The sequence below is a fragment of the Apteryx rowi genome, unplaced genomic scaffold (assembly GCF_003343035.1).
Source record: "Apteryx rowi isolate R43461 unplaced genomic scaffold, aptRow1 scaffold_832, whole genome shotgun sequence".
In the NCBI taxonomy this organism is placed as follows: domain Eukaryota; kingdom Metazoa; phylum Chordata; class Aves; order Apterygiformes; family Apterygidae; genus Apteryx; species Apteryx rowi.
The window spans coordinates 150347-160638 of NW_020451130.1; the positions used below are offsets into that span (position 1 = coordinate 150347).

At 40.2% G+C, this 10292-nt stretch overlaps 1 protein-coding gene across 5 annotated transcripts; it reads right to left on the reverse strand.

The window, feature by feature from the left end:
* Nucleotides 1-1425: 1425 nt before the first annotated feature.
* On the reverse strand, nucleotides 1426-10096 carry MGME1 (mitochondrial genome maintenance exonuclease 1). Of its 5 annotated transcripts, XM_026089871.1 has the most exons (8): nucleotides 10011-10093; nucleotides 9005-9193; nucleotides 7988-8141; nucleotides 7335-7549; nucleotides 4913-5517; nucleotides 3508-3730; nucleotides 2909-3041; nucleotides 1426-1663 (listed from the first exon to the last, which is right to left on the reverse strand). In XM_026089871.1, the coding sequence occupies exons 5-8, from the start codon at nucleotides 5451-5453 to the stop codon at nucleotides 1529-1531; spliced, it is 1032 nt and encodes a 343-aa protein (XP_025945656.1). In that variant the 5' UTR covers nucleotides 5454-5517; nucleotides 7335-7549; nucleotides 7988-8141; nucleotides 9005-9193; nucleotides 10011-10093; the 3' UTR covers nucleotides 1426-1528. The 5 variants fall into 5 exon arrangements, with proteins under 5 accessions (XP_025945656.1, XP_025945658.1, XP_025945657.1 ...); XM_026089873.1 differs by lacking the exons at nucleotides 7335-7549; nucleotides 7988-8141 and adding an exon at nucleotides 6546-6698; XM_026089872.1 differs by lacking the exon at nucleotides 7335-7549.
* Between the last annotated feature and the right edge of the window lie 196 nt (nucleotides 10097-10292).

Genomic DNA, 10292 nt, shown 5'->3' on the forward strand with positions numbered 1-10292 from the left:
AGCCTGATTCTGGACTCCATGCGAGTCTTTTTAGTTAGAAGTCTTATCTAATTAAGCATAGAGTAATCGCACCATCACCAGAGGAGGATTTGAATAAGCAAGTACTGCTATAACTAACAAGGTTTTACTGCACAGATTTCCACAGTTACTGCCCTAGAAGAGCTGAAGATTAAACACTACAAAGGACTAAGTCTCTTCAGCAGCAAGCCCGCCCATTGTTTTTTAGACACTGTTCTAGTTAATCTTCTTGAAATTTATGGGTTAGTTGTATTTTTATACATAATCCTCAGATATTAGGAAAGCGCATACGTACAATTCAGAGAAAACAAAGAGGGGAAGAAAAAAATTTCCTATGAATACAACACACAAAGCAATACCACCTGACACCAAAGTGTATTCTGTCTACAGACTTATTTTATGAAATAAGCTTCAAAAGTAACTCTTCTGTTTTAGGACATTTATTCATAAACTTATTACTCTGAAGAAACTATCAGCAGCTCTTCGTTCCTAAGAAGGCCCAGCTTCAAAGTCACAAACCTGCTGCAATAAAGAAACTTACTGGCATTGGCAAATGCTATAACCTGACACTGCAGATAGATAGTTCCACTTGGGTAGGCTTCTTGTCTACACAGACCACAGCGAAGTCGAGAGCGCTCCAGACGGCCACAGAATTGGCCTGCACAGAGCTTATTGTAAACTCACAGCCTCAGGTACAAAGGCCCATTTACGCTCACCTTTCTTCTGTGTGGGTTACTGCAGGCTGTTAAGAGGAGCGGCCTGCAGGAGGAGCCACTGCAAGCGTGGAAGTCTCCTGCCTTTCAGAACACAAGGGAAATTTCTAAGTGTATCAGCTACAATTCTGTTCCTCTCTTGCTGAGCCACTTTTGTTAAATGGCCAATCCGCCTTAGCATTTTCAGTAATTACTTATGAGAGCTTTGGTTATAATTCTTAGCACAGTTTTTTCCGGTTGTTGCTGCAAGAAAATCACAAATAGTAAAAATCTGTTAATAGGTACCTCTGAGGTTAGCAAGACTGGCTTAATAGCCAACCAGTCAACCAGCCAACTCAGTCTACTATATTCATTTATTGTTTGCATTTCTCTCAGCTCAGACACCACAAATGTCCTTTTGCTTTAGTTCAAAAGCAATTTCACTTCCAGAGTCTTGGTTCTGCAACGGCTTTTTTCTCAAAAATGACAAAAGAAGGATGATTTTTACTGAACAGTTTTATTTAAATCTTTCAGATTACAGAAACTTTCATATTGATGGTATAAACTGTTTGTGTGGAAAAATAGGGATCAGTTAAGTCTGCATTGTCTTAACAGGTCCACCTAAGTCACCTACAACATAGGCAAATAAATATTCCCTGTTCCAATTACTTTTTTTTTTTTTAAGGAGAAAAAAACTGATAAAGAAACTAGCCCAGATTGTTCAAAAAAAGAATATGTATTAAAATGGAAGATGAGATTAGAAGAAAGTGCTTTGGCTCCGTGTTCAGACTGCTCGCCTTTGTATAGCTTAGTTTGGATCAGTTTCTTTCCATGTATTCCTCAAGGCGCAGAAGCCATTTATTCCAGTACTGAGAGCACAGATCTGGATCCATGAAATGTGGATGTGCAGGGGAGCCATTCTTATAGGCAACCACAATGAGTCCACAACTAACCTACAGTGAAAAACAAGATGCTGTCAGAAATTCAACATTAATATGCAACTTCAGTCAACGCTTCTAAAGACTAAACTTCATTGCAAAACTTCAGTTTAACATATCTTAAATAAGAAAGAGGGAAACAAAAAAGAGCAATAATTCACAATAAAATACTTGGAGACTAATATTCAAATGCCGAGAGTCCAAAGGTCTCATTGACCTTAGTGGAAACTGTAGGGTTCAAACTCTGAATCGTAGGGTCTATTTACATCTTCCAGGTGCACGTAAAATTGCTACCAAGTGATGAGGTTTTGCTTGGGATGATATAATCAGATTGACACAATTCCGGCATCAGTCTGAATAGAAATACTTATGTATGTTCTGACATCTTTGATGCCTGACAAAAAGCCCTAACTCAAACCCCAAACAACCACCAAGGGTGAAGCAGTGGGGGACAGAAGGTTGCTAACAGAACCCTGCATATTTCACTGCATAAGGATCATGCCTGTTAAGTGCTCATGCGTACTAATCTCTTTCTTATTCTAGAAAAGTCCTTTGTAAAATCTATGAATTACCCTTCTCTCTCCTGCTTTAAATTTTCCCCCTTCACGGCTTTGTATTGAAATAACAATCCCTCAGGTCCAGTAGGAGTCTTGCCTTTGGAGTCTTTTAAAACATTGTTCCACTGTTTACTGATTAAGTGATTGATTGACAGCTCATTCTTTTCCTCTGAGGAAGCACTCTACAGTTTCCTAACACTCTGAGGAAGTAAATAATTTAATCCTTCACTTGCTAGTGGGATAAAGCAACACATGAGGTGAGGAATGCACTCCTGTCCCGTTTCCCCGTCTGCATGTTCTTCTTTTTCATTTCCTCTCTTCCTCTTTCCTACTCCTGACACAAGCCAAAACATTCAGGACAAAGCAGAGGGGACTGCCACAAGCAGAGTCCTCACCGTAAATTCATCTGACTTCCCAAGACACTGAGCACCCATAGTTCCCACTGAGCAGGAATTCCCTTAAAACCAATGACAACATGCTACTGACAAGCAAAGGCAACAAGAGTAGCAAGAGTAGTGGAGTTATTTTAGAGTGCAGTTCTACGGCAGCTTAACCCGATCTAAGGCTGGGCTGCCTTGTACAAGTGTACAAATCCTACCAATAGTTGTGTGATGGATAGCACATGTCTGAAGTCAGTCAGTGGGGAGAAATGAAAATAACACCAGTGCTGCTGCTTGTCTTGGCAGGTAGCAGGCCTGCTTACCTGGAAGTCATAGTTAACGTCATGATTTATGGCTCCAATATATGCTGCAACCTGTAATGGGTTGTCAAAAGTGTTCTGCAGAGATGGCTTTGATTTCTCTGAAGTCTTCCAGTCGATCACACATAACTGGCCTCTTTGTAACACAACAAGAGAGGACAATGTTTTAGCTTAAGTTTAGTCACAATAAGAAATAAGACATGGCACCAAAGAAAGGCATTTCACACTCACCCTGCTTCATCCCAACGACATTTTGCCCATTATCGTACCCAGTCTAATCAAATCTCTTCTGCACTGGTAGTTTAGATATCAGAAACCAAGACTTACTAATACCAGTTGAAGTTCTTGGCAACTGCAGAGCCTCACTTAACCCCGCGCTGCTCATACCCTGCTCCAATAGGGAATCCTCCACAAGGAACAGCAGCACTTCTGACATCAGATTCACCTCTGAGCTCATCCATTTTGCCTCTCTTAGCGATCTTCACGCTTTTCCCCCAGAGCTCACCAAACACCCGCTTCAGCTTGAAACACACCCTCCCATAAACCACACAACAGCAAACAATGTTGACGTTTTTGGGTTTCTTAGAGGATCAATATCTCACCGATACTTAGCCACGCAGTCTACCAGGCCCAGATATTGAAGAGTCTCATGCCGAACTGCACTTTCCAGAGCTTTTACTTCACTGATATCTTTTAAGACATGTTGTACACTTGATAAGTAGCCGGAAATAGCAGTGTCTTCTTCTTGCCCCTTAGTTGGCATCTCTTCAGACAGAAATATAGATTCCAAAGCTGCATGAAAGAGACTCCCTTGGAGGAAAAGATCTAAGAGAGATGCCAAGAAAACCCACATTTTAGACAGTACTCATAATACCTGATGGACATGTGTACTAGATGTAACACAGCATAGCTCTTAAACCAACCCTACTTTTTGTATTGAAAGCTTCAGGATGGAAGGAGGAGAGGGGAACAAGATAGAAAAAAGTGCCAACAGTGAAATCAGTATCTCTTACATTAATGATTTTTATCTCACTAATTATACAAGAACAAAATAGGATCTTTCATTTCCGGTTTATTCAAAGGCATTTGCCAATCTCTATGAATTAAAAACATTATTTTAGGCTGCTTATGAGCCGTTTGCTATACATGCTAGTCCTACTGCATTGGTTCATCTGAATTGAAGAAATCTCTTCCCTCACTGGATGGACATAATTCTTAGGAGTAAGGGTTTAATGCAGAAATGATTCAGAAACAGCTAATTTTAAATAGCTGTGTAAGGTTTTTTACGTCAGCCTTTCCTATGAAGCTTATTCACTGAAGTGCTTAGTAACTCAAAAAGAGCATAAATAAAGCATATTCAGTTTTCAAAAGCACAATCATTTATGTAAGGAGTGCTGAGGTATTTATCAATCTTGCTATAAGAAGCAACCCACTGTCCCCCAAGGGCAACCACCTTAGCACCATGGTGTTTTCACTCCTACAGCCTGGGGGAAGTCAGCTTTGGAGGTTTTATGAAATAAAAACATCTAAATGCATGGAATTTCATAGAAAAGACTGTATATACTAAAGCCCATGGTTACTTAAGTGCTTCAGCACACAAAGCAAGGCATACAGTTTTCTAAACACACAGCAGGATGGGATTTCAGAATACAAATTTGCATCTGCAAACAGGCTCAATCAGAGCAGCTGGAAATATCTATTTGTTGCTGATTTTAGCAAATAGACACGTAATGGACAGGCAGAGAGGAAAGCACAAAGAACATCTACAGTCTAATTTTAGTTTCCCCACTAAATTCTGAATTAGTTTTAGAGGTCCTAGAACAAAGAGTAGATTCATTAATAACAGGTACCCTTCTAATGTGTTTTTGCACCCTGAAATGGAAACAGCTGAATGGATTTTCAAAATGCTTGACTTCCAGGGCCAGATCCAGTGGCCATGCTAGTATGTCCCAGCCAGCTATCCAGACTAGTGATTCTACTTTGCAATCACACTGTGGTTAGACTTACTTTTAGTGTACTCTACAAAACCATCTTTCCCAAGTTTCAGTATCATTTTCTGTTTCCATCTTTCTAGGTAAAGGGCTTGCTGCGGAGGAATAGTCTGTTGAAGAATACTGGTAACACTGGGTATTTTGTTTTTTTGTAAGCCGATTTTTAGGGGAAGGTTTGAGTTACTGTCCAGAAGTGGAATTCTCTTGTTGGGGTTTAAAAGAGGAATCCAGTTCTTTGGAGTTTTTGTTTCAACGTTTTTAACTGGAGATCTACGTTTATTTGCTGGCCCATATAATAAATTGTCTTCTTCAAATAATGTCTCCGGTGTTTGGGCGCTGGTTTTGTAAGATGTCACAGAGCAGACCAAATTCTTGTATTTTTCTTGATCAACTTGTTCATAACCATTCACTTTTTTCTTCTTACTATAAAGGCAAGTGGAGGTAGCCAGGCACATATATTGGACTTGCTTTTGGCAAAAATGTACTTGAAAAAGCATTTCCAGTCCCCCAGATTTCCTGGACAGTAGCTGTAGGAATTTCATTCTGAAAAGAAGCATTTGCAGGTGTTTACAGTTTTCCTTCTTCTGTTAGGAACATTCTGTAGGTCACCATAACTTCCTCCTGTGGAAAAGAAACTTGTGATTTCCAGAGTCATAAAACTCTATTATCAATCTATTTTTGCCTTTTGCCAAATACGGTACTGCTATGGTCATAAGTGCCTTCATATACTTTGTGCCACCAAAATTCCTTTAGATAAATAATACAATAACAGAAAGAACCAATAAACAATGAAAAGCAGAAAGGATCCTGAAAAGAACTAGTGCTAGTTGCCAAAAACGGAAAAAGGGCAAAAACATAAAAGATGTTGCAAGTAGCAAAAGCTGCAGTAGAGGATGCTCATGCAAGGAGATACAACAAACTCATCTGTAACAACCAACTTCCCTCAAAAGTGCGAGGGGGGGGGAAAAAGGCCACGCAGAAGAGACTGAAGCAAGTTCACTGTTCTGAGGTATTAAAAACAAGAGCAAGTTTATAGTGGATGCTGAAATTAAGGGGATGGGGGGGACAAAGTAGTTTTTAGAGAATAAAAACATGTTTTTCTCTGTTATACCTAGAAGAAAGCAAACAGCAGCACAATGTACAGGCTGGAATCATAAGACCTAAGACTTGGGAAAACCAAAGAGATACCAAATAAACAACAAGTATCTTCAGACTCAAACAAATCTTTTGAAGATCAGAGTAAAATAAATATGAAAGTATTTTTCCAAACTGAGCTTCAAAATTAGGAGTTCTGTCCTTCTAAGACACTTTGGAAGTTTAAAACTAAAAACAGTATACCAAATTTATTGTTCATGGCATAGCTTTCAAAACCATATTGTAATTGCATTTGTAAGCCTCAGAAAACTTTATGAATATGGGTTAGAGGCAAACATTTGAATAGCAGCATTTAAATCAACATTAAATACTTGCAGAATTGAGGCCCTATTCTCCTTTTGAAAATTATCTGCTTACTATTGCAAAGTTCCATTCCATCCTCTGCATGTAAAACAAACCAACACAAAACAGGCGATGCATACTGCCAACTAACATCAGCTTTTTGTTCTTAAAAACACATTAAAATTACATTTTGCTTTCCCCACACTACTTACACAGCAATTCATACACTGCCCAAACAGTAGATGCCAAAGGAAAAAAAAAAAAAAAGTGAAGGTGCTGATACAAGGATTTATTCTGGATGGACAGATCCTGCACTCGTGCAGAGCCTCAGTGACATCAGTAAGGTTCTGTGTGGGTTCAGGCATCTGTCAAACAGAACGGTTTGCAAAATTGGGGCTATATCAGCTACAGTTGATTAGATCAAGCAATCTTGCAACAAAAGGGTGAGAACTTGGAGTCTGGTTCCAAAAACACTGTTCTTCATCTGTGAAGGACAAAATCTTCCAGCTGTAGAAGTTTTGTCAGGAGTAGGCAGATATCCTGCATTTTCTTTACTGGCTTTACATTGTCATGCTGACTTTGCATGGTTTGGGAGGACAAAAAATAACTGATCTAACAAAAAGCTAACATAAAACATAACGGGTCCAAACAGATGGCATGGCATCTGATGCAAAATTAACTTGTCAAAAGCAAATAAATCCGAACCAGGAAAATGCAATTATACTGGAAGAGAACTTTGCATCACATAGCAGTGGTACTGGACCAGCATTTCTGATCCAGTACTAGGAGCTCTAAAGTCCGATTTGCTGCACCATTGTATGATGGTCTCATTCAGTCTTCATTAAGGATTTCCTGTAACTACAATTCATATCAATCCAAATTGTTAGTGATTTTAAAACTACATCATGGTCCAGAAGAGAGAAACACAGTAAATAATGAAAGTACCTTGTTTAATCCTGCTATTGATTTTCTGCAGTCTGATTAGATGAAAAGTAAGTTACCTTAAAAGGAAAACCTTTCCACTTGAGATACTTTCAATGTGTCACTTCCCCTTTTTAACCACAAGCAAATCTTAATCTGCTTTTCTTTGCCAGTAGGACTGTGCTGTGTGCAGTTGCACCTGTTTTCTAGTTTTCCAGTGTTCAACAGTGAGAACGGATACAACTCTTGGTCTGAGCATCCTGACATTCAGATTCCTGTCAAAATCACTCCCTACCTGCACACACAAAGACTGCAGTCAGATGCATTAGGAAAGGACAAACCAGTCCATTTCAACCATTTTATTACCATGACAGTATGCAAGTTTTGCCAAAAACAGAATAACCTGTTTTGGACAGCTGACACAACAGTAATAAATTGGGTTGTCTAGGTTCTGTAAATTAAGTTCTGCCCGGCTTTATTTCATGGACATTTGAGGCAATTTTACGAATTTAGCTGAAACAAAACCAAATTTGTTACCTCTAATTTTTATTTGATGGCACAAAGCTGTTTCTACAGTTTGCTAGAAATTTATAACAATTTCTGATAGCATAAGGAGGTACTTTTTAATCAACTATACAACTGTTTCAATCCTCCTTAGGTTTCCAGCCAGTGAATTTTATATGCCCTAATTCCTACTGCCAATTGTTCTAATAAATTTATTTTTAAGAAGCACCTTGCATGATGTTATTTGATTATCATAAAGCAGCTCACTTCTGCAAAGCGGCTATGCCAAGATTTACAGCAACTCATTCTTCTCAGATGACGACCACGTTTTTAAATAGATTTTCAGTCTTGGTATGAGATTGGTTACCTGTCAGAACCTGCCACTTGCAGAAAAAGAAATAATGAATGGTTTTAGCACAGTTTTCAGTTTGGTGCAGGAGAAAAGGAAGTGGTAAGGGCAGCAAAGGCATATGTAAAGATCAGACCTCTATACCATAAGCAAAATGTTTCACTTTTTTTTTTTTAATCATAAAAAATAGGGCAGGAAAATTAATCTCTCCTCTCTTGGGATGTACCTCTAAACAGAGTTACTGAGGAAGTGGTTAAAACTAAAATGAGGGGGGAAAAAAAAACCTCTTATTCCAATCTAATAGTATCCAAGCTTGTAGTTTCTCAGGCTATTGTCTGACAACTATTAATATGCTTACTGAAGTGTATTAATCAGAACAGAATAAAGCCTGGGTTAATGACTGTGTACTTGTTGACTTAGCCAGAGCACAAAAGAAAAAGTTTGTGGTGGAAGTTTATCTGTCAGCTGCAGGAGGCAAGATGATACCTGATCCAACATATAAAGCTCACTTGTAGTAAGCTGCCCCCTCAATATTTTCAGAGGAGTAAGTTATACCAGATCACATGGCTACAAAAATGCTACAAATCAGCCCTAGAGCTGATTTACCATATTACTGAAACACTGCCTCAGTGCTATCTAGTATGAATTTTAAATTCACAGCCTGTTTTGTTCTGGAATAATATCTGCCAAAATCTTTGCACATGCTACTAACTGCAGGGAAAGGGAGAGTTTGTAGTTTGTCAGTTGTTGTGCTGTTCTACAGATGGAAAGACATTCTAGAAATAAAATACACTTGTATATAATGGAATGAAAAATCACATATGTTGTTATTTACAACAAATTACATATGTTGTTATTGTTAATTACAGTGATATTTTTATACAAAGAGCTACTTACATTTACAAGAAAGATATGGGTGTGTGTGTCTGGATTTACTGTCATACATACAGAACAAAATTTGATGGATACTTCTCTCAGTGGAAGTGTCACCTTTCTCCCTCACAATGTTTCTGTTCCAAGACTGGTAAAATTTTTCAAGTACTGCAGAATGAACCAGACATGAGAACTGATCCCAAATAAAATAACCTAGGAAAAAAATGAAAAAAAAAAAAAGAGAAAGAAGGACTTCTCTTAATTTCCCCAAGTTAGTTGACTCTGCAGCTCCAGTAACTACGGTACTAACACAACTGAAAAAAGTTGTTCTGGAAGAGGAACGAGTGGCGTAAGTGAGGGAAATGAAAGATATTACTTAAGTGTTCACATCTGTAAAAATATTCCTCCAACCGTGGTTTCAGACAGTAACTAGGATAGCTTTTTCTTCAGTCACCTACAAGTAGCAAACACAAGCTCCACTTCAGAGATAACAAGAAGGAATGCTACTTAACCTGTTGCCCTGTGTCCCTATTTTCAGGGGAGCGAATCTATTGATGAAGGTATCGCTTTAAGCTAACATCACAGGCTTTCCTCTGGGAAGAAGAAGCATTACTATTTGATGCTGAGAGGCAACAGCAGCCTACCTTCCTGGTCAGACAGACCACTTTCCTTTTTTTCTGGTTATAGGTTAATAATGACAGCAATCAGCAATATCAACAGAAGGACTTCAAACACTTGCTGTTCCCTGCCCCAACCGCTCTTCCTTGAGGTTTTAAGCTAAGCCATTGAACTGAGGCAGGCTAAAAACACACCTCCCCTGTTTCGGGAAGCTAAGAGCGACGAGAAAAAGCGGGACTTTTAAAAACAGATCAAGCTGCTGCCCTCCCTCAGCCAACCCAGGCCTGGTCAGAGAAGCGAGCACCCCTTCGCCTCGCAGCACAGAGCTACCGACGCCCGAGCCGCCCCAGCCTGCCTCCCCGCTGCGCTGAGCTGATCCCTCACGCCCCGGCCCCGGCCCCCACGAGCGTACGAAAGACGACTGTCTCCTCAGCGCCGCGCTTCCCGCCAAGGCCACGGCCACCAGTGCGCATGCGTGCGCTTGGCCTCCTCCAACGGCTCCGCCCCCGCGGCTCGCCCCCCGCCTCTCCACTTCCCTCCCGCGGCCTCTCGGGATTTGTAGTTCGGCGCCACCGCCTCCGCCGCAGCCGGCCCTGGCCCCGCCCCCACGCCGGGCGAGGACTACAATGCCCACAATGCACCGCTCGGCGCTGTCACCTCCCCTCCCCTCGAGTGTGGGACTGAGGGCGGGGGC

Bases quoted from the DNA above. Each gene is read 5' to 3' on its own strand.
- MGME1 (XM_026089874.1), bottom strand. From the start codon at position 5,453: ATGCTTCTTTTCAGAATGAAATTCCTACAGCTACTGTCCAGGAAATCT. The intron at 3,731-4,912 runs GTAAGTCTAACC...CATCTCTCTTAG, and splicing joins TTTTGTAGAGTACACTAAAA to ATCTTTTCCTCCAAGGGAGT. The intron at 1,664-2,908 runs GTAAGCAGGCCT...TTTTCACTGTAG, and splicing joins ACGTTAACTATGACTTCCAG to GTTAGTTGTGGACTCATTGT.